General features: G+C 39.0%; 1 protein-coding gene across 2 annotated transcripts in view; it reads right to left on the bottom strand.

Moving 5' to 3' along the window:
• Window positions 1-11,618: 11,618 nt before the first annotated feature.
• LOC131253163 (uncharacterized) overlaps window positions 11,619-25,197 on the bottom strand; it is a 72,433-nt gene continuing 58,854 nt past the window's right edge. For both annotated transcript variants that reach the window (XM_058254028.1, XM_058254037.1), the window contains 3 exons: window positions 13,843-13,927; window positions 13,488-13,753; window positions 11,619-11,847 (listed from right to left, as the gene is read on the bottom strand). In XM_058254028.1, the coding sequence (XP_058110011.1) occupies window positions 11,704-11,847; window positions 13,488-13,753; window positions 13,843-13,927 (495 nt within the window). In that variant the 3' untranslated portion in view covers window positions 11,619-11,703. The remainder of the gene's footprint in view (window positions 11,848-13,487; window positions 13,754-13,842; window positions 13,928-25,197) is intronic.

Raw genomic sequence — 25,197 nt, 5'->3', positions numbered from 1 at the left:
GGGACGCGTGCAATTTCTTTTCCGTCAATAAGCCCTGCCTCTTGCACTTGAATTCCTTTCGTATTCACTTGTTCAGTTAATTCAATAGCTTTTTTGGCCTTTCGAAGGAATAAAAAATAAATCTCCTTTAATTGTAGAGCTATATATTTTGCAATAATAATAGGTTGTCCATGAGCATGTGATAGGAATGTTGAGTCTCTGGTTCACATAATGAAATCCTTTTTTTACATTGATCTGTTATTCTATTCTTTGATTCCTTGTATTCGACCCTCTAACAAATTTGGGAATCAAAATGAGGTTATGACCTGGATCAGATTTTTAAAATTAATTAATTAATTATTATTATTATTATTTTAAATCTCTATATGTGCAATTCCTTCAAAACCCATATTACAATCACGATTTTTTTTAAAAAAAATCTTCTTGGAGACCTAAGGAATAACCTTCTTTTATATATATATATAGATAGATTTTTTAATTTTTTAGTGCGAACCAAAGTCATGGAACCATGCATTTAGACAGGTCTACTGGGGTTGGGAATCATATAACTTACTGAATAACAGTGTTGGCAATGTTCTTTGAATTGTTTTATCCAATTTCATGCTATCACTCTGTCAAGATTGCTTGGCTGACTCGGTTGAGTTCTTCTGAATCGAGTCGGTATGAAGTTGTAAATCTGCCGAGTCAATACGAGTCGAAGGTGTATTGACTAAAATGAATTTTTCTTGAGTTTGGATGAGATCTGATTGAACTTAGTCATCTCGGCTGAGTCACGTATTTTAAAGTCATGGTCAAGTCCTGTTCAGTTGAAGGTGAACCTTAAAACTGGAGGTTATCATACAAGGCCTTGAAATCTAACTTGGGTTGGGATGAAGCATCTTCAAAACCATGTTTGTGGAATCATGTTCAAAACTATCTTGTCAGAGAAGATGTTTTGAAAGCTGGTTTGGATGTATCCTCAAACCAGCTTTTGGCAGTAATGCAACTCTGAGGCTGGCATCCACAAGGTGGTTGGTCTATGTACTGGTGTTGAAAAGGGTTGTTTCCAAATGGGGAATTGCTGTCATGGCTGTCGAGCTGGCTATTCATCGTCTACTATTGTTTCTAAAACCAGTCCTAAATGAAGATATGCTTGTTTGAAATAAGGGCCGTGTTTGTACATAAATAGATTATTGATGTTGAAGTAGATGTCTTAAATATGTAAATTCAATAATATGTCAATGACAAGTTCGATGTCATCGAGCAGGATTCGATGCCATCGAAGTCAGCTCGATGCCATCGAGATTTTCTGAATTTTCCCCAGTTGCTCACTGGACTAACTGGGTATTTTTTTCGATGCCATCAAAGAACATTCGATGACATGGAAGGACACGTTCGATACCATTGAAGATGGGTGAATGCAATCGAAGAAAATCCAATTTTCATATTGTGTTTCTGGATAATTTTAGTATTAGTTCGATGCCATCAAAGTGGCTTCAATGTCATTAAAGGTTAAGTATTGATAACATCAAAACGTGTTTGATGTTATCGAACTGTTTCACACTGATTTTCGCAGAGTTGCGAATTTGAGGGATTTGGTTCCTATTTCGATTGTGATTCTTCCAAAGGTTATATATTTGGGTGAAATCAAGATTGGGAGGTGTTCCAGGCTTTCCAATTTGTTCAAGGGCTTCAAGGGTGTAACTTGGGTTGATTCGAGGTTGTTTGGATTGGGTAATCTCTCTACTCTTGTAATTTTCTGCTTTCATAGTGATATTTGTCACTTTGGACTGTGGTTTTTTCTTGCAAGAGTTTTTCCATGTTAAATTTAGTGTGTTTGCGTTGTGTTTGTTTGGTGTGATTGGATCACTTCACTTGATTCTTTTCTGTGTGCTTCCGCAGGCCCCCAACAAATGGTGTCGGAACTAAACGTTGGGGCGTGGGCTTGAATATGAAAGTGAGTAACAATGATTGCCGCTTCTAAGTTCGATGTTGAGTAATACTATGAGAAAAATAATTTTGAATTATGAAAAGTCAAGATGATTGGCCTATTGATTCAGCAAGGATTGGATGAGGCCCTTAAAAAGTGACCGGAATCTATGGAAGAAGATGAATAAAAGAAATTGGATAAGAAAGCAAAAACCTCAATCCAGTTGTGTTTAACGGATGAAGTTCTCTACAATGTCTTAAGGGGGAAAATCGCAACCGATTTGTGGGCAAAGTTAAAGGACATCTACGTGAAGAAGTCCCTTGAAAATCACCTATGCTTGAAGGTGCAATTATTCAACTTTAAGATGACAGATAAAGGTGGGCATCGAGTCGAGTCGGACCAAATTGGGTTCAACTCGACTCGGTCCGAAATTTTTTTGGCTTGACTCGAACTCAATCTGATCTGGGACCAAGTCTGGGGCATCTGACTCGATTCGATCCGTTGCAATGTTAGTCTGACCCGAACCAAGTCTGAGTCGATCAAGAAAACTGAGTCGGATCGATTCGGCTATATTGGGATTGAGTTCCTCCTCTTCTTCTTCTTCTTCTTCTTCTATTTTTAAAATCGCCGTCCAAAAATTTGTAGGGCCCACCATGACGTTTAATTTCTAATCGAATCTATCAATAACCTCATAACTACATAGGTGAAAAGGAAAAACAATTTTCATATTGATCAGAAACTTTGTGACCCTTAAAAAGAGTTTCAATGGTAGATGTTCAACCCCACTGCTTTTTGAAGTGTAGTTTACTTGATCTTTAGATCTGTATTATTTTTCGGCTCGCGCCTTAATACGAGCCTACCAAATGGATGGACGGTTTGGATATAATACATCACGATGGGACTACGTAATTTGTTAGCGTCGATGCAAGTATACATTGCTAGTGCATGGTACACCTGCCAGCTTCAACACGTCTCGTCGCGTCAATGCGGACGAGGATTTCCTGCCAAAGCCTTCGCATGAAGATACCGCACTTAAAGTTAGGTGGGGTACACCGTGATGTTTGGAGAAATCCACACCTTCCATCAGTTCTGTGAGATCATTTTAGGACTTGAGACTATAACTAAACAGGATCCAAGACTCAAGTGGGCCGCAATAAAGGAAAATGTGTAGGAAAATTACTGCCGTTGAAATGTTTCTGGCGTCTATGATGATGTTTGCATGACATCTTTACCGTTTATAGCGTCATTCCAATTGGGTTGAAATGAAAACACAAATACTAGCATGATTCAAAGCTTCTGTGGCCACATGAATATTTCAACTGTAAACGTTCAATCCTCACGTTTTTGGCCCACCCGAGTATTGGATCCGGATCATTTTTTTGGCTTATTTCTTAAAATGAGCTCACAAAACGGATGGATGGAATAGATTTCTCAAAAAAAAATCACTGTAGGCCCCACCTAAGTTTCAAGCGTAGGAACTCGTTGCGGAAGGTTTTTGCCCGCGTCCAGTCAATACACGGGAGCTTTTTCGTAAAGAAACGGATTGCTGCTCCCCTTGCCACCAGCACGGTGGCTGATGGTCGATGCTTTGTGGGCCCCACTATGATGTATGTGTTTCATCCATTCGGTTCAACCATTTTTATAAATCATTTTAGATCTTGAACCAAAAATAGACGAATATACATCTCAGGTGGACCACACCACAAGAAAATAATAGTGATTGGATATACACCATTAAATCTCCCTAGGGCCCACTGTACTGTTTATTTGACATCTAATCTGTTGATTAGGTCATACAGGCCCAGATGAAGGGAAAAAACAAAAATAAGCTTGATCCAAAACTTGTATGGTTCCCAAAAGGTTTTCAATGGTCGACGCTCATTCATCGCTCTTTCCTGTAATGTGGTCCATTTGAGATTGGTATATCTCATTTTTGGTCACGTAATGTAAAATGATCTGGAAAAATATATGGACGGCATGGATGAAACATATACACCATGGTTGGGCTCACGGAGCACTGACCACCTGCCGTTGGCAGGTGGCCAGGAGAGTAGCCAATCTGCTTCCGTCAAACTCAGAGGCCTCGTCCCATCAATACACCAGAGCTTGGTCAGAACTCGATGCTCGAGGGGAGGGCGAAACGATGGTCCGCGGATTTCCTGCGAAACCCTTCCGCAGGAAATTCCTGCGCTAGAAACTTAGGTGGGGCCCAATGTGATGTTTTTAAGAAATCCACCCCGGCTATCCATTTTTCGAGATATTTTTAAGATAATAGGTCGAAAATGAGCTGTATCCAATACTCAAGTGAACTTAAAATGTGAGTATTGAATGTACACAGTTGAAATATTCGTGGGCCATGAAAGTTTTGAATCAAGCTAATATTTGTGTTTTCAGTTCATCCAAGTAGGAATGACGTTATTAACCGTATGGATGTCATGTAAACATCACTTTCTACCCCAGAAAGTTTTCAACGGTAGGAATTTTCCTACCCACCTTTTACTCTAGTGCGGCCCACTTGAGTCTTGGATCCTTCTCAATTTTTGTCTAAATTACTAACATGAGCTCAGAAAACGGATGTACGGGGTGGATTTCTCAAAAACATCACGTTGGGCCCCACCCAAGTTTCCAGCGCGGGAAGTTCCTGCGAAAGGCTTTCGCAGAAAATCCGCGTCCAAACGATGGTCCGTGCTCCGTGGTAGTGGAAACGGTGGTTGGTGCTCTGCGGACACTACCATGATGTATTTATCTCGTTCACGCCGTTCATCTATTTTTCTAGGTAATTTTATGATATTAAATAAAAAATGTGTTATATCTCAATTTCAAGTGGACAACAATACTTAAATGAACACTATGCAGATCGGTTCGATTCGGTTTGGTTCGAATCGGATCCAATCGAATCGAATCGGATCGGATTGGTCATTGATCTTAACTCAACTCGATGTATGGTCAGATTTAGGTAGGCCTACTCAATCCGACCCGATCATGACCTTTGGTTCGGATCAAATCGGATCGAATCGAGTTGAATTCGTCGAATTGGTAAGATTCTGCCCAGCTCTAATGACAGAGAGAGAAGATGTTGAGGGTCACATTAACAATTTAATGAGATGATCTGCAAATTGCTAGATGTGGGGGTAGTGGTCAACAATGAAGATCAAGCATGTATCTTGTTGAATTCCCTGCTTCGTATGAATCTTTTAAAGATACCACGTGCACCGGTAACACAAAGTGTAGATACCGTCATCTCAGCCCTTCAAGGAAAGACGATTAGAAAAGAAAAAAACGGTAACATGGGGGCCTCCATCGATGCATGGTTTCCGAGAGGTCAAAATTCTGAGCGAGACACTGGATTTACTTGATCAAGATCCAAATCTAAAGGCAAGGGCAATGACAAGTTAAAGTACTTGAATTGTAGAATGACAAGATACATGAAGAAGGATTGTACAAATCATAAAGCGAAGAAAGAAAACTCTGAGACTTCTTCCAAGGAAGCCAACACTGCTATGTCCGATGAAGAGAGAAGTTGAGGTAATGTGTTGTCAGTGTCATGATCAAACACTTACACGATGATCGTAGAGACGAGTGGATTCTTGACACATGGGCTTCATATCACATAACTCCTCATCGGAGTTGGTTCGCTAGTTATAGTGAATGCGATGGTGGATATGTTTATGGGCAATGATAATGCTTGTAATGTTGTAGTGGTTGGTACAATGCACATCATGAGATGGAGCGTGCCTTGACAGAGGTGAAATACGTTCTTGATATGAAGAAGAGTTTGATTTCTCTCGGTACATTTAAAGTAATAGGGTGTAAATTCACCGGTTTTAATGGTGTTCTTAAAGTTTCAAAGGGGCACTCGTGGTTATGAGAGCACAGATGCACGTTAATCTTTACAGGTTGATGGGGAACACTTCAACAGGTGGAGCTGCAACAGCTGTAGCGGATTCTAAGCTCACACGCATGTGGCATGCACGTCTGGGCCACATGAGCGAGCAGTCATGAAGGTAATATCTGATCGTTGTTTAATTCTAATTTTTTAAAGTCTTTGATTTAAATATATACGAGCACTGTATATATGGTAGACAATCTAGATTATCCTTTAAATTTGGAAAACATATATGTAAAGAAGTGCTTGATTATGTGTATTTTGATGTATGGGGGCCGTCGCCCGTGATTTTCGATGGAGAGTCGTTATGGTTTATCACATTCATTAATGATTATTCTCGAAAAGTTTAGGTTTATTTCATGAAACATATATAAATTCAAGGTTTTTACTAAATTCAAGTAATGGATGGCCATAATGGAAAAACGGACATTGCGAAAAGTAAAAGTTAATGTACGGGATGATGTTGATATTCATAGAGACAGAAAAAGGAGTAGGCTTTGGTTATCACAGGTAGAATACCTTGAGAATGTGTTAATCAAGTATGGAATGGACAAGGCAAAACCATTTAGCGTTCCCCACAGCTCAATTCAAGCTTTCTTCATAACAATATCTTAAATCTAATGAGGAAAAGCAGGATATGTCTTGTATACCCTATTTGAATGATGTATGCAGTCTAATGTATGCCATGGTCTGTACGAGACAGAATATTTCATAAACAGTCGGTGTTATGAGTAAATACATGTCAAACCCCGGCAAATAATATTAGGAAGCGGTTAAATGGCTACTTCAATACATTCGAGGTACAAAAGACTGCGTCTTAACTTTTAAGAATATAAGGGCCAAATGAGTTGGGTATGTGGATTCAAATTATGCATGCAGTGTGGATTCCAGAAAGTCGACTTCATGTTACTTTTTTGTACTAGCGGGTGAAGCAATCAATTGGATATTGAAGCTTCAGTCTGTGATGGCTCTCCACAACCAAAGCGGAGTATATGATAATGACGGAAGCATTCAAAAAAGGTGTTTGTTTGAGAGGCATGATAAATCAGTTGGGGCTTCAGCAAGAGGCCGTGCCGGTTAATTGTGACAGCAAAAACACTATCAATTTAGCTAAAAACTCTATTTATCATTCACGTACTAAACACATTGATGTTTGTCACAATTTTATCCGATAGGTGTTTGAGGAAGGAGGCGTGACTCTGGAGAAGATTCACACCCTCGTGAATTCGACAGACATGCTCACCAAAGTGGTTCCTGCAGAGAAGTTCAAGTTCTGTCCAACTTCTTTAGCTTGCTGAAGCTCTTTTTTTTTTGTTAACTTGTTAGTACACCCCATTGTCAGTTCACACTTCACTGTTAGCCACCCCCACTAGGGAATCGATACCAAGACCTCAGTGTTGAAACGAGGTATCTTTCACAACCTGTAAAAGAAGGATATTATGCACGAGAAGCGATGTTAGAATTATGATGCAAGATAGAGATGAGAGAAGATGACAATAAGCTACAAATTTGATAATTGAAGATATGGTGGAGATTGTTGAAATAGATGTCTTAAATCTATAAATTCAACGGTCTGTCGATGACAGATTCGATGCCATTGAAGTTGGCTCGATGCCATCGAGATTTTCTGAATTTTTTCCAGTTGCTTGCTAGACTAACTGGGTTTTTTTTTTTAATGCCATCGAAGAATATTCGATGACATTGAAAGACACATTTGATGACATCGATGATGGCTCGATGCAATCAAAGAAAATTCGATTTTCATGTTTTGTCTCTAGACAATTTTGGTATTAATTCGATGCCATTAAAGTGGCTTCAATGTCATAGAAGGTTAAGTATCAATGACATTGAAATGTGTTTGATGTCATTAAACTGTTTCGTGCAGATTTTCGCAGAGTTGTGAATTTATGAGATTTGTTTTCTATTTCGATTGTTATTCTTCTAAAGGTTATATATTTCGGTGAAATTGAGATTATGAGGTATTTCAAGCTTTCTAATTTATTATAGGGTGTAAATTGGGTTGATTCGAGGTTGTTCGGATCGGGTAATCTCTCTACTCTTGTAATTTTCTGCTTCATAGTGATATCTGTCACTTTGTGTCGTGGTTTTTTCCCGTAAAGGCTTTTCCACTTTAAATTCGTTTTGTTTGTATTGTGCTTGTTTGGTGTGATTGGATCATTTCACTTGATTCTTCTTGTGTGCTTTCGTAGCCCCCCAACAGTCGATTAACGATTGGGTGTTCTTTGAATAGCCCAAGTAGAGGTTGTCCCAGCTAGAGCTTTACACGAACCGAGTGAGCTCAATTAACTCGCTCAACACTGTACACGAATTGAGTGAGATCACTGTACACGAATCGAGTGAGATCACTTAACTCGCTTGACTTAGTTCAATAAAGCTCAACTCGACTTAGCTTGAAACTGGGTTCGGGCCAAGTCAAGCTAATTTTTTGGAGCTTGAAAAAATTTGAGCCGAGTCTGAACTGGACCGAGCTTGACTCAACTCAGTTCAGTTCTTGGCTCAAACTTGACTCGGTTCAACTCAGATCGAGTTGGACTCATTTGACTGAGTATAAATACCCAGTCGTCTAGAACACTAATCTAATTTCAACCCCCCTCATCTCCTGTCTCTATCTAGTGAGCAGCGCCCATTTGGGAACCCACCCCCCTTTCCCCTCTATCCAGCGACTAGTGCCTGGCCAGACCCTAATCCACTTGATACCTCACCTATTTGGGCCATCTCTCTCTCTCTCTCTCTCTCTCTCTCTCTCTCTCTCTCTCTCTCTCTCTCTCTCTCTCTCTCTCTCTCTATATCTCTCTCTATATATATATATATATATATATATATATATATATATATATATATATATATTGCCACATCCCCTTACTTGGCCGGCCACTGTCAGTTAGACTTGAACTCGGCTCAAGCTGGCCCGTGCTGCTGACCAAACCGGGCAAGCTGGACAGTCAGGCTCGAGACTGATCCGAGCCGTGCCAAGCTTGACTTGGTTCAACTTGTGTACAGCTCTAGTCCCAGCTATGATTAAAAGACTTGGTGACTCATGTTGACTCGTTCAGCCCCAAGTTGAGTCAGGACTTGCATGAGTCGGGGCAGAATCTTCCTGACTCAGCAAGGGTTGGTATTGAACCAGACTGGGTGTTAGAGAATCCAAGTATCCCGATTCATTCATCGTAAAACCATGGTCCTAACTTGCCAGCGATCTCAATTGCATGTGCCCTGAGAGCTTGGCGCTGCACCAACAGGCTGAAACAAGGGAGCAGTCCGTTTAATGCAACGCCCACAATTTGTAATCTATCAAATGAAGTGTAAATGGGCGTTCGCCTGCATGCTAATAGGCTTATTTTTAAACATGATACAAATACTAAAACAAGCTGCGAACGTTCTCTACCATCCATGGTCCACATTCCAAGATCAATGGCTAACAACTTCGATTGATCATAGGTAAAGGATTTGAATGGTCCGATTGACCTCGAGGCTTGATCGCCTGCGTTTAGGTCCACCTCGAACTCTAGGATGTTTGTAGCCACATGTGAAATTTAGTTTGATCTGGTCTTTTCCTGGTAATGGCAATGGTCCAAACCAAGCTATATTCAACACCAGTTGGAGACATCCCATCAGTGCAACTTTTTAGTTATGGCCCATCTAGAAAATGTTCTGAGACGTTGGAATCAATGATGAATGTACCAATCTACTCATCTACTTCGATGATGATGAGTGTATGATGCATTCAAAAGAAATTGATCGTAGCTTTGAGATATCCCCATGGGTCCAGGTTTTGGGTTATGGCCAGTAATGAGGTGAGCCATTGAAACGACTTTGATTAATGTTACATTCTTGTGTTGTAATTTACGCCTTTTAAAGACAAGTTCTTTGTTGCTATAGAGTGTGGTAATGGGTCAGGTTTGATACAAGACAATTAATCACTTGCTCTAAAAGCTCGAACTGATAGAGCACGGCGAATCAATCATTTTATGTTAAAGCTCGGGCCCCACATCCCATGGGTTAGGACCTTGGCCAAATCCACCTTGTGAGCCCCACTTCACATGGGTTCCGCTTCACACGAGCCACCTGCCTCACATAGGCCACCCACCCCGAGTGTGCCCCTACATCCCACGGGCCACCCCCTCGAGCTAGGTGTGACAATGCCCCTGCATTAGATCCAATCTCATTTATTCTCTTCTTCTTTAATCTACACTATCTACATTCCAATCCACCCAACTCAAAACATTCAGATGGTTAAAATTGGCAAAATCATGATAATCTGTGTTGTGGCCTATTCGCACGATAGCATGGTTAAAAGGGGAACGGATTAGGTGGGCCCTAACCTCTCCCAAGACAGTGCAGCTCTAACCATGGGGCCTACCTTGATGTATGTATTATATACCACGGCGTCCATCCGCTTACCCAGCTCATGTTAGGGCATGAGCCCAAAAAAATGAAGTAGATCCATATCTCAGGTGGACCACACCATAGGAAACAATAGTGATTGACCATTAAACCACAAGCTTTGTATGAAGCTGAAATTTATTTTTTCCGATCATCCAAGTTTCTGTGACCTTATCAACAAGTTGGATGTCAAATAAAAATTATAGAAACATTAAAGTGGACCCTTCGAAGATTTTAATGGTGGGCGTTCAATCACCAATGTTTCCTATAGTATGGTCCACTTAAGATTTGGATCTCCTTCATTTTTGGGCCATACCCTAAATGAGTAGGAAAAATGGATGTACAATACATACATCAAGGTGACCCGGGGTCATGACTGCACCCAATGCACTACCGGGGAAGACTCCAGGACTTGGGAGGTTGAATCAGGTCAAAATGAGATATTGATTGGACAAGCAAATCAGGGTCATTGAAGTCGACTGCAATGAAAAGGCGGAGTTTCTAATTCGTGAAGGGGGATACAAATGGACTTTTCGATTGAGGGAACAACTTATAGGCAGCTGGAGTCGGTCAACCAACTTTGCAGAAGGACCTGCAATGGCAAAGACTACCGACTCTCTTCTTCTTTGTTCCTAGCCGGTTCTATTAAGGACAATTCCTTTTTTCTTTTTTTTTTTAAACACACGCACACACCACCACACACTCACGCCGTAGTGGGATTTCACCACCTATGGGTACTCGAACCCCAAGTCAACAGAGCCATCATTGTAGGGAGGGTAAAGAGCATCCAGATGGTCTTGAGTTTAGTCAAGACTCACCCCAAGTTGGGGGTGAATTGGCCCGACTCAGCTGAGTTGTTGGTGACTCATGGTGTCCAATAGAATTAGGTCTGACTGAGTCTGAGTTGACTCGTACATCTTGTACAGGACTCGTGAGTGTTAAAACCATGCAGGGTACCACAACAGATTAACATCCCCGATCACCATGCACGTTCCACCTATAGAGTGTACAATGCTAAAATGACGGAAGACTCCATCATGTCAATTTGTAATTACTCATTTACATTTAATAGGATTCATACTCATTGACTGTGCTTGATTGTAATCAACCTATGTAAAAAGGGGGTGTCTCTCATTGATTGTAATAAACCCATGTAATAGATTATTAGATAGTGCTTCATTGTAATCAACCTATGTAATAGTCTATCACATTATGTCTTTGGGAATTAATGTGCTCTTATCGCCCGTCCCAAGCCCAAATAAAGGAGTGTCGAGTCAGGTTGGCAGACTGTCAAACTTACGCTAACACTTCCATCATGAATCCGCACAACATGACATTCCCAACTCATGCTGAGCTTGCGCCTGCATGCACACATGCACATGCATTCCATAACCATGGGATTATGACAATTACAAGATATAATTTTTCGGTAAAGTCTATACTAAAAGGGGGAAGAGATTTAAGTCATTGTGGCTGTAAGTACAATGCTAAAGTTTAGAATCTGTTACATGATATACTTGCGGCAGTAACTCAGCAATCTCTGAACTCTTCCATCAACGTTAGCACCCTCTTCTCCCTCTGTATCTTTCTCCAAAACGTCACCTCTTGCATTGACCCAACAATCTAATATATTGGCAATCCTTTTAAGCTGACGCAAGGGCTAAGGAAAACGATGCATGATGATTGATAGTCACAGCCAGCATTCTCATACATAATGTAGCTATTAAAAGAATTATTGCTGGCATTTGTTCGTATCATGATCAAAACATCCTTATTGCTCATTTGGGTCAATGAGTTAAAACCAGATGGTTATAAGAGTGAAACAAAACAGCCTATGAATTCCAAGGAAGAAGATTGATCTTCATTCCTTGTGTACAAGAGTAAGGTGGAAGTAAACATAAACAGTAGAAACTGTTTACCACGAGATTTGTTGATGGGTCATCATGGCTTGATGTGGGTGCAAAATATCACTGTTGCATTGTATGTATTACCATATGATGGGGACATTACGCGCACTCATGCCGCCCCCCCTACGCACGTACGTACGTATAAGGGGGACCCCACCATCGATCTGGCTTGATGACGACGTCCAGGGAGGGCCTCTTAGTTAGAAGTTAAGTTTTAGTTCAGAAAAGTGGCCCGATAGTCAAGAAAAGCCCACCATGGGATCTCATGATCGTGGCCCACTCGTCAAATTGGTTTTATATTTTAGGTTTTGCTTATTGTTATTATTTAAAACATTGTGAATGCTTTACATTTTCTTGTTTGGTTTTTATTTTAGTTTACTTCATTGCCAAGTAATAGGTGTCGCACATGGTACGAGTTTTTGGGTATAGGGTTCTCCCTATAAATAGGCACCCCTTGTAGTTCTTTTCATTCATTGAAGTTAAATAAAAAATTTCTGCTTTATTTTTCTGCTCTCTTCATGAGTTGTGGAAGAATTCAAAAGTGGGTGCGAAGCCCTCCCTTTTCGAAGGGCTAACTACCGTGGTGCGAAGCCACATCGATCCCAATTCACCCCCATCTTCCATCATCTTTTTTTCCATCTTCCCCCACCATCCGTACTTCGAATTTGTCCTTTTGTTGCATCAGATTTCTTTATTACAGCAGGTTTCCAGATTTCGGCCCGTAGGCAAGCTAAAACTTCGGCGGAGCACCACGCACAAATCGTACATCGGATCGAGTTGAGATTTGGGGGTTTTGGAGTCCATCCCTGGCTGACTGGGGCCAAGGTGGCTTTTTTCTGAATAGTGGGCCTCACACACGTGCGGCCGAGATCACACGCACGTCCGTCTGGGCCATTGTTGCTGTCCACACGCGGGATCATCTTTTGGCTCAGGTTTTTATCCTCTTTTATCCTCTCATAGCCGTTTTTCATGAATCCTAACCCTAGATTACATGATCCCTAATTGATTTGCCCATTTTTATCACCTTAGGGTTCCTTGAATTGAAATTAGGGAATCCCTTGGATTAGGGACTGATTTTTATGCATGAGTAGTTGATTTTATTTCCCTTTGACATCATTTGGTTTATAATTTTTATTGGTCCAGTCCTAGCCTGTGTCGGCTTGGACCCGCATAGATTCCCCTTTTTAATTGAATGTTTGGATTTTCATGTGGGACGTGGAATTTGTGTGATTGTTTCTGAATTGGTAGGATCTAAGCCTGAAATCTTGCATATCATATTTAATTTTCCATGTCCTGCATCACCATACCAGGGATCAATAAAAAATGAGTGATATTGAAATGCATGTATCAAAATCTCATGTATTCAGCAGGTTCGGGATACGGATGTAGTTTTGGCATTTGTTGTTTCACCAGGGCTCTTATGATCTTCACCAGAATCCTCTCCTACGTGATCATCGAGATCTTCTTCAATGATTCCTGATTTCTCCACCAGAACTGATGTGTACTGCTGCAGAGTTGATTCGCCCATTGCATTTTCTTCGACTTGAGTCAACACCCTTGCCAAGACACTCCAGAGTGCACTCCTTGCTTGTGAATCATCTGAAACTAAAGGGAGAATGTCGAGCAGGCCCTGTAGGAAAGACAAATCTGGATGGACAAAAATGTCACTTTTATCTCTGCATATGGTAAAAAAGCATTTCCAAAAGATCTCATCAATGACTGACCTGAATAATTACCTTGTGAAATCTCAGACACCAAATTCAGATCATCTGTCAGAATATTTGCTATCAAGACAACAGCAGTAACACAAGAGCCAGCTACCTGTTATAGAAAACGTTGCAAAAAATGTCTCAAAACATGAAATCAACTCAATTTTCAAGGCCACGGGCTACATTCACAGGTGAAGATTATTGGAAAAGGCAACTGAACCTTGATTCGGTTCAAGAACCAAATGGGAATACAAAACAACTACAGTGAAACATGGAAAATGTAAACTCATATCAACATGTGCACCTATTTAAACATTCTAACACACTATATGCTAATTATAGACTTGACAAGAGACTCTTAGTAAAGAATCAATGCCTGTCATTAACATTCATTGGTCCAGTTGTAGATTTCTGATATTTAAAGCTCTCTCAATATGAGCAAGAATCTTAGAAGTACCCACGTTTGGATCACTTGAAAAAAAAAATCGCAATCTAGCTCATTTTAGAATACGAGACCATTGGTGTTCCATAACAATGTCAGCCTTAAATTGTATTACCTAGAGATACCATGTATGTGAAATCCCGTCCATTCATCATATGCGGTGTTCGAAATATCAGTATCCCGTTACATATCGCATCCTTGGGATACAAATACATATTGGTTATTGCATGGGATATATTGTTTGTATTGGACAATTTATTGCACTTTTTGGGAAACATGGGGAAACATTGGGAAAATGGTTGAATTTTTCAATGAAACTTCAAGGATTGTTAAAAAATACCTTAATACACACTTTTAAATCATTACATCTCAAAAAAGAAGTGCACATAATAGGTTTCCTTTTTATAGGATACTTAACTATGCGTTGTCTGACTGAACTAACGCAACTATATTCAAATAAATAACATTTAGAGTGCATGTGATGATCATTTCATCAAACACTCCTAAATACTTTGAAATTAGTCTTAATTGACAGCTGTTTGAAGGGAAATTTTGAAGGAAAAAAAAAAACTTATTATTATTTTTTAATTAAAAATGATTTTTATTTTTCAAAAACTAAAAAGGGCTTGAATCAGTAGATCAGCCCTCATACATGCTTGATTTCATGTTTGGAGTGCAACATTACAAGCAATTTGGGAGAAATTGAATCAGACCACCTACACTCAAAATTTTAAATTAAGGTGTATGTGATGATCGTTTCATCAAATACTCCTAAATACTACGAAATTAGTCTCAATTGATAGCTGGTTGAAGGAAAATTTAAACAAAAAAAAATATGGAAAACATGAAGAACCAATGGATATCAAAATCAAAGTTACAACTCCATGATTTTTCATGTAAAACATGAAGAACCAATGGATTTATAACCATGTGACACTGATTTAACATAATTTCAACAAAAAAAAAAGGATTGAAAATTGAAAATGCTCACCAGCTCGAACATGTGGGATATATCGGCACTACCGGTGTGTTTTGTATCACACTGGTGGGATACAAGATATATCTTGGGATATATCGGCCGATATCGTTGAGATTTAAAACATTGATCATATGACCGTGCATGTGATATCCCGCACATTCATCATATTGACCCTCTTGTGAATACCACATGGGCTCAAAGATTGGGGAACTGTTCCATGTTTTAGTCAAATGAACCGTGAGAAGTACTAACTGAAGGTGACTTGTACGTTACCTGATCAGTGACTCAACCTTTCTTTTCTTTTTTGTCCGTCCAAGGGATGTCTAAGTTTGACCCACCTCTTGAATTGCATAGACTTTCACATGCATGCCAGGTCCGCAGGTGTCCTGCGAATCATCTCCTCTATTTATCCTATTCCTTACACAAAATCGCTCTGAGTATTTCCCGTGGTGCTGACACACAGGAGAAAAATGCAAGATGTGGTGTCAACTTCTTTAACTCTCCCATGTGGAACTTGGAAATGGCAAATGATATGGTGGAGCCAGTAGAACCAAAATACTGGTAGTGTCATCTCTTTGCTGTACACGTGGCAGGTCAAAATATTATTCAGACATTCATCTAGTTGCTTATAATGTTGATGGCAAATGTTCACAACAAGCATAGATTGAATGTCTTATCCATCCTATCACTAGCCTTAAAATGCAATAGTGCAATACAAAAATGGTTGATGACCACCATTTAGTAAGAGAAATGAAAATTTTCCGATGGCTAAAATTATCTAATGGGTATGCGTAGATTTGAATATGGGTATCGTATCATCTGATACGGCTGTATCATATCCATATTGGAACAATATGGAATGCGATATGGGTCCATTTTGGCCCATCTTGAAAAAACCGGACTGCATCAGCTGATATGGTTTGTACCAACACCGATACACTGTCGTGTCAGTTAGATGATACGTGCTTAAAAAGACAGCTGGCTGCCATTTTTCACCTTTTCCCCATTTTTCCTTCTCATTTCAAATTCCCTTTGCTTAGGGATTGTTCTATTCCCATTTTTTACTAGATGGACCACTGTTTCGAAGATCAAAACAACTATTTTGGGCTCAATTAGAAGGACCGAAGGTCAGATGTCCAATTTGGGAAAAAAATTAGTAAAAACCTACTTTTTTTATTCTTGCTATAATCATGTCGAATCAGCATGATAACCCTAAATCGATCAAATCATGCTCGATTTGTTTTCGATTTGGGAACTTTTGGACTTTTTTTCTTCATATTTTGTTGGTATTTTCTGAAGTTTTCTTCTTCTTTTTTCAATTTTTTATTTCAACTAATTGTTGTAATGATGCATGGAGACAATGTTAATACTATAGATCTACAGATTTTATTTTATTTTATTTTTTAAATGTTTTTTTCATTTTGCTAAAAAAAATGTCCAATACAGGGCCAATACCGATATGTGATACCATACCCTATCGTGTTTTTTTTTTTTTTTTTTTGAGCAGATATGCCTATTGATATTGATATTTAGAACCATGTGATTGTCTTTTAGCCTATGGATGTTGCCCATAGCCAAGCCACTTGCCACGTGTACTGGGGAGATGGTTGTACTCTGGTCCTAAAGGCTCTACCATATCTTTTTCCCGCTTTTAATTTCATTTGTGTCCACACATACTCTAAAAAATGCATGCATCACCATTTAAGCCTTATCCCAATTAATTGGGGCTAACTACATGAATCCTATTATCTGATTCCACTCTATCAACTACCGTACCTTCAGTTAGACCATCATTAAGTCTTTTCTTATAACTTCCATCCACGTCCTTTTAAGCAATCCCCATGCCCCTTTAAAGCCTTGAATTTATACCGATTCACTCCTAACCGATGTGGTTCCTGGTCTCTTACTCTGTTGCACATGACCGCCATCTAAGTCTCATTTCCCTCATCTTATTATCAATTGGTGCTACTCCTAAGTTCCCTTGAATGCATTCATTTCTAATTCTATTCTTCCTTGTCTTGCCACTCATCAATCTCAACATCCACATTTCAGCTACACTCATCCTATGAACATGTTGCTCCATAACTACCCAACACTCTGTCCCATAAAGCACGGTTAGTCTTCTAGCTATCCTATAAAATTTCTCTTTTAGTTTGAGTGGTATACGATGAATGATCACATAAAACTCCAGAGGCACATCTTCATTTCTTCCACCCAGCTTGAATTCTATAGGCTACATCCTTCTCAACATCTCCACCCTCATGAATTATGGACCCATGGTATCAAAAGTGGTTAATTATGTGAAACTTTTTGGTTAGTAATTTTAACTAATTCCTCATTTTCATTCCACAACAACATACACCATGCGATCTCTTCCTGAAAATGCCTCACTAACTCGTCTGTAACCAATGTGAAAATGTAAGGGCTCAATGCCAACCTTGGTGCAAGCCTACAATAATTTGGAACTCACTTGTCTCTCCACTTGTGGTTCTTACATTTGTTACTGCTCTCTTATACATATCATTATTCATGTCAACAAATCCTCTTGAAACTCATTTCTTTCCCATCACTCACCAAATTTAAATCTCTAGGTACCCTATTGTATGTTTTCACGAAGTTAATAAAGACAAAAGAGATCCTTCGTCCTCTCCCTATATTTCTCCATCAATAATCTAAGTAGGAAAATGGCTTTAGTGGTAGACCTCCCTGGCATAAACCGAACTGATTTTCTAACACATTTATCTCATGCATTACTCTTTGCTCAATCACTCTCTCACAAAGTTCCGTAGTATGGCTCATACGTTTAATCCAATGATAGTTAGCGTAGCTCTAAACGCCTCCTTTATTCTTATAAATAGGTACCATGGTACTCTCCTCCATTCAGCTGGCATATTTTTTGATCTTACAAATCATGTTGAACAACTTTGTCAACCAAAATAACCCGGTATCTCCCATACATTTCCAAACCTCGGTCGATATACCATCTAGTTCGAGGACCTTTCTTGTTTTCATCTTTTTCAATGCTTCTTTTACTTCAGATATCCTAGTTCTACGAAAGTAACTATGGTCTCCTATGTTATTTGAGTTTATGGTTCATTCTATCCTTATACTCTCAGAGTGGTGGTTATTTGACGAATTCCGAAAATAGCTTCTCCATCTTTCATTGATCTCATTATCTTTTACTGGCCTCTCGTTATTGCTCCTAATGCATCTAATGTTATCTAGGCACCTACCTTACCTCTCTCTTAAACTTGCAAGTTTGAAGGCATCTTTCTCACCTTCGCCTGTCCCCTCTTTACATTAAAGATTATCATACACCTTACATTTAACCTCACTTGCTACTTTCTTAGATATCTTTTTTGGCATTTCTATATTGTTCAAAATTTTCATCAATTTTAGTTCCTTGCAAGCTTTGAAACATGACGTTTCTCATGAATAGCCTTTTGTTCATTCCACCACCAATTCCTTATATGATTAGTTTTTCCCACTAGATACTCCTAAAATATCTTTTGTCACTTTCCTAATGCATTCGGCCATCTCATTCCACATAACATTTACTTTTTCCTCACCATTCCACTTTCCTTCTTCCATAAATTTATTTATCAATAACATTGTTTTCTCTCCTTTTAAATTCCACTACCTAGTTTTTGGACACCTATTAATTTCATTCCCTTTCTTCCATCTCTTAATGAAAATATCTATAACCATTAATCTATGTTTCGCAATCATACTCTCTCCTGGTATAACCTTGCAATCCTTACATATTGATTGTTCTATTTTCCTAAGTAGAAAGAGATCCATGCTTGTATAAGATCCACCTTTAAAAGTTAATGAATATTCACTTTTATTTTGAAAGTATTGGTTTGTTAGAGCTAGATTGTATGCCATAGCAAAATCAAGGATAACATCATCAATCTCATTTCTTCTCCCAAAACAATATCCTCCATGTATGCTTTCATATCCTCTACGTTCTCCTCCTACATGACCATTTAAATCTCCTCCACCAAATTTCCTTTCTCCATAAGGAATTCCTTGCATTAGTCTATCCATATCCTCCCAGAATTCTCTTGATTCTATCTTCTACCCCTTCCCGTGATGTAGATGAATTGTAACATTGATTATCTTCTCTCCTAACACAAGTTTTATTAATAAAACCTTACAACTAACTCTCCTAACATTTACAACAATTTCATCCTTTAAATATTGATCTACCACAATCTTTACCCCATTTATATTATCGTTCTTTCACTTACTCTCCTAACAATGCACACATCTAGCTTCTATGTACACACAAGAGAAGGTTCACTTCTCTATGCTCCTGCATTGGCGAGAAGAGGCAAAGAAGCCAAGTTGGCTAAGGAATTTTATAGAATATCATCTTTGGGCTGAGCTGGTGCCACTAATATCATTGCATCGTGATAGTGAAGTTACGCAATCTAAAGCGTATAGCAAAGTGTATAATGGAAAATCCAAATACATTGGGTCAATACATTGCTATGTGAAACAATTCCTCAATGGAGTAATAAATTGACTTTGTTTAATCAAGCTGTTAAAGAAGCAAAATGCCTAAGGAATTTTTCTATTAGAGATTCCTCCTTGGTAGTGTTACATTTACAAAAAAAAAAATCCTCTTTGGCCTAAGACAGTGCCACCAACATCTTTGCATTGTGATAGTGAAAGCTAACAATGAAGTATACAATGACAAATCCAAACACATTGTGTTAAGACAGTTATGTGAGATAATTACTTGGTGATGAAGTAATTAATATTGACTTTGTTCAATTGCACCAAAATCAAGCAGGAACACTCACTCAAGGCCTTGCGAAGGATTGAGTTTGGAAGACCTATAGAAGGATCGTTTAAATGACATAAACTCAACTTGCCACTTGTAACCAAAGTCCAAAGTTCAATGAGCAACATATCTCACTAGCAGCGATTTGCAAGCAGATGTTGAGGATTACATCCCTCAGATATTTAATGCTTGGAACATCTAACAATAAAAAGGAGAGGCTGAGTATATACTCTTAATGAACCTATAACAGATTGATGTTAGGGTACCAATCTAACAAGGATACATCCTAAATAGGTTCACATATATGAGTGTAGAAGAGTGACCGCTTTTGTTTAGAGAGTTGGGACTTTATTCTAAAATCATTCATGAAATCGCATATAGGCCGAAATAGCGATGACTTCAGAAGAACACCTCAAGCATTTGAAAACTCATACGTCAGATACGTTTGATTTATCAAATGGGGTCCGCAGTTTAATCCCTGCTAATAAGCACCTTCGTAAGTCATCATATATTTTCACCAAGTGAAGATTCGCATCCACAAGGCAGTGTCTTCACCTTTGTTTAGGCAAGTATTCAAAATATCAGTATCGCATTACATATCGCACCCTTGGGATACAGATACATATCGGTTATCGCAAGGGATATATCGGTTGTATCGCGAAATGTATCACCGTTGTTGGAAACATGAGGAAACATTGGAAAATTGGTCAACTTTATCAATGAAACTTCAATGATTGTTAAAAGAGACATCAAAACACACAATAAATCTAAACATTACAAAAAACAAGTGCAAATAATAGGTTTTCTTTATATGGGGTCCTAATATATGCATTGTCTAACTAAATTGATGCAAGTATATTCAAAGTCTATTCATATGATTAAAAATGTAAGAAGATGTGCGGAAATACAAGCAATACATTCAAAAGCAAAAGAAGAATCAGTAGGTTAGGTTACATGTTTGATTTTATGTTTGGACACAGAGACTGCAACTGATTTGTGAGAAATTGAGAAATTTCGATTATAAAAAAAAATAAAAAAATAAAAAAAATTCCGCAACTCGGCCCATCTCCTCCCAATCTCAAAATTGAAGCTCCTAGTCCAAAACATGAAAAATCATGGATTTGTAACAATTTGACACTGATTCAACATGATTTACAGAAAAAAAAAAAAAAAAAAAAAGGATCGAAAATAAAAAATGCTCACTGAATCAAACATGTGAGAGAAATTCCACTACTTGTACGTTTCATATCGCATAGGTGGGACAGAAGATAAATCGTGAGATACATCGGCCGATTTTGAAAATAGTAGAGATTAATATATTTTTTCTTGCAAGGTTTATAGTGCCAAAAAGGTGGCAAAGATTACAATGAAAGAACAACCAAAAAGCCCCAACATTACAAAAGGCAACTTCCCGCTCCCCATCCCACCTCCCCAATTACAAAAAAAAAAAAAAAAAAATAAGAATAATAATAATAAAATAAAATAAAAATCACTTACTCTCCCTGTCATTACACATTCCCCATTTTGGAAAAAGACACTTAGCCTGCACTAACACCCAATCGAGATTGTGCACTAACACCCAATCGAGATTGTGACTAACGTTTCAAAAGCATCTCCCATTTCTCTCCGTGTAGATATAGACAAAAGACCCGCAATCAAGCACAACCGCCACGTGGGCTTCTTTTTCTTCCCAAACCCCACACCATGCCAAGCCATCAAGAAACTCCCTACCAAACTCGACATTACCTAAAACACCTCAAAATCCTTGAGAAAGCCATACCACATCTTGAAGGTAAAGGGGCAATGAAGGAACAAATGGTTTACTGATTCAAGATCAAGCAAAGTTAGGTAAAATCATTCTTTACTTCTGAAGATTATCAACAGTCAGGACCCTTTCCCTACCAACTAGCCAAACAAAAGTCGCAACCTTTGGGGGAGCGCCAAATGACCACACATGCTTGGTATTCGAGGGGCCACCAACTGACTTCTGAAGCAATCTATAATATGATCTAACTGTGAACTTTCCTGATTGATCCCTTTTCTGCATCATATAATCCTTTTCTCCATTGGACGGTTGAAACAAATCGATAACATTCATAAGCGAAACCAATTTAGTAACCACTTCATCTAACAAAACTAATCGGCAAGGAGGGGACCACATCATAATGTAACCATACCTTGATATGCATTGTACCACTGTAAAATTGCAACAAGGAGCAAAACAGACAAAATTTGGAAACAACTTTTGCAACGACACATCTTCCACCCATGCATATTCCCAAAATCGAATCCGTTCCCCACTTCCCAATATTAAAGCCAACTCCTTCCAAAAAAACTACCCTTGATGTGGAGGATCCCTTTCCAAACCATCGAAGCCCAATACAACGATGATTCTTAGCACACCAACCTCCAATGTCGCAACCATATTTGGAGGCTACCGTAATTCTCCAAAATGCTTCTTCCTCTAACCCAAACCTTCATAGCCACTTGCCCAAACGCACTCTATTTATAACATCCAAATCCTTGATACCAGCCCCTCGCTCATCATATGGCTTGCAAACAACTTTCCACTTAAGCAAGTGGAATATAGATCCTCCCCCTTTCGCCCCTTGCAAAAGAAAATCACAACGTAATTTATCCAACCTCTCAATAACCAACTTCGGACAACGGAATAGGGACATAAAATAGATCAATAAATTTGAGAGTGCCACTTTAATTAGAGTAATACAGCAAGGAATAAATACCAAGTTTTCAAGGAATAAATACCAAGTTTTCCAACAGGCGAGCTTCCTTTTGATCCTTTCCACTACAACATACCACAGATGTTTCGCCGACTTGCCAATGCACAAAGGTTACTCCAAGTACATGGAGGGAAACAAACCCACCCCCACACCAAAAAACACTAGCCAACGGCAAAAGTTCCTCAGAACATGAACTCCTAACGTAACACTTTTAGCAATGTTCACCTTTAACACTGAAATTGCTTCGATTAATCATCCTCAGATTTTCCACCTTGATCTCATCAGCAATGTTCGAAATATAGGTATCGTGTTACATATCACACCCTTGAGATACGGATACATATTGGTTATCGCATGGGATATATCGGTTGTATCACATAATGTATCATTGTTGTTGGAAACATGAAGAAACATTGGAAAATTGGTCGAATTTTTCAATGAAACTTCAGCGATTGTTAAAAAAGACATCAATACACACTTATAAATCAAAACATTACAAAAAACAAGTGCACGTAATAGGTTTTCTTTGTATGGGGTCCTAATCTGTATTGTCCAAGTAAATTGACACAAGTATATTCAAAGTCTATTCATATCATTTATAAATGTAAGAAGACGTGTGGAAACACAAGCAATACATTCAAAAGCAAATGAAGAATCACTAGATTAGGCTATATACATGTTTGATTTTATGTTTGGACACAGATTGCAACCGATTTGCAAGAAATTGAAATTTTTTTTTTTTCCAATTTTTCACAACTCGCCCATCTCCTCCAAATCTCGAAATCGAAGCTCCCAATCCACGATTTTTCATGCAAAACATGAAAAAACATGGATTTGTAACAATTTAACACTGATCTAACATGATTTATAGAAGAAAAAAAAAAGGATCGAAAATGCTTGCCAAATTGAACATGCGGATGTATCCGACTACTTATGCGTTTCATATTGCATATGTGGGATACAAGATATATCGTGGGATCAATGTTTGAGTTATCGGCAAGAAATCGATAATATCGCCGATATTATCGGTGTCGCTAGACCTGCGATACCGAAACCCCAATATTTCATTTCTCTTCTGGATGTTGCCGATATTTTTGATATTATCGGCGAGATTTTCGAATCACTGGCCAAATTAGTCAACTACCCTGTAGATTTCGATAAAATAGGCAAAACAAATGCGGCGTTTTTGGCGACATTAGGCGATGACCCTCTTACCATTCCAAAAATTCGGAAAAAATATAGAAGAAGAAAAAAAAGAAGAAGAAGAAGCTCTCTTACCTTTTTACTCAAGATCTACCTCAAGGAGTGGCCTTCGGCTAGATTTGGTTGGCCAATCGCGGTCAACAGCGCCAGATCTTTCACAAGTAAGAAAAACCTAAAACCCGTTTTTACCTTCTAATAGAATTGCTTTGAAAGGAAACTAGATTTCCACCTAGGCTTACAGGGATTTGATTCGGGATTTGAAAAAAATATGAATTTGGGGAGAGATTTTTGGGAGTTTTAACGGAAAAGGCATCGAAATCGCCATTGCCGTTTGCGGGTTTACCAAAAAGGAGGACTCTTTTGTTGAACGGAAGTGGATTGGCTGGTGTACCACACACCAGCTATATAGCTACTGTAGGTACGTGTCGCTCAAAGACGAGCACTAACGCGAACGTGGATTAGATATTGACAAGGCCAGTAGCCAAATTGCTATTGAAGTGACGTCACTAAGCTCTGTGGACCCCACCATAATGCATGTGTTATATCCATACTGTCCAACCATTTGTAGAGATCGTTTTATGGCATTAGAAAAAGAATGAGATAGATCAAAAGTTCAAGTGGACCCACCACAGAAAACCGTTGGAGCAGCCACACCCACTGTTGAAACATTTATAGGGCCCACCATGATGTACTTTTGATATCCAACCTATTCATAAGTTAGCATAGAGAAATATGAAGTGAAAACAAAAATATAAGCTTGATCAGAAATTTTTGTGGCCCCTAAGAAGTTTTGAACGGTGGATGTCACAGTCCCCACTGTTGTCTATGGTGGGGTCCACTTGAACTTTAGATCTATCTAGTTCTTTTTCTCATGCCATAAAACGATCTCTCCAAATGGATGGACGGTATGGATACAACACATGCATCGTGGTAGGGTCCACAGAGCTTGGTGACGTCACTTCAGTAGCCATTTGGCTACTGACCTTGTCAATATCTAATCCGCGTCCCACTGACGCTCCTCGAGCTAACTTGTACGAACAGTTTAAAGGAGATCATGTTGAGATGTGGAGTCACATTCGGACAACGCCACTTGACCAATCGAGTGGGCTGCTCAACCGGTCGACGGGCCCACTCGACCGGTCGAGGGCTGGCTCGACTCAAAGTCCAGCGAGCTATGATTTTTTGGGTCCGCGGTGCTCGACCGGTCGAGGCCCTTGCTCGACCA

This window comes from Magnolia sinica, chromosome 1, assembly GCF_029962835.1.
Source record: "Magnolia sinica isolate HGM2019 chromosome 1, MsV1, whole genome shotgun sequence".
Taxonomy (NCBI): domain Eukaryota; kingdom Viridiplantae; phylum Streptophyta; class Magnoliopsida; order Magnoliales; family Magnoliaceae; genus Magnolia; species Magnolia sinica.
Note: the sequence above shows the minus strand (reverse complement) of the source record. Positions and strands in the feature narration are given on the sequence as shown.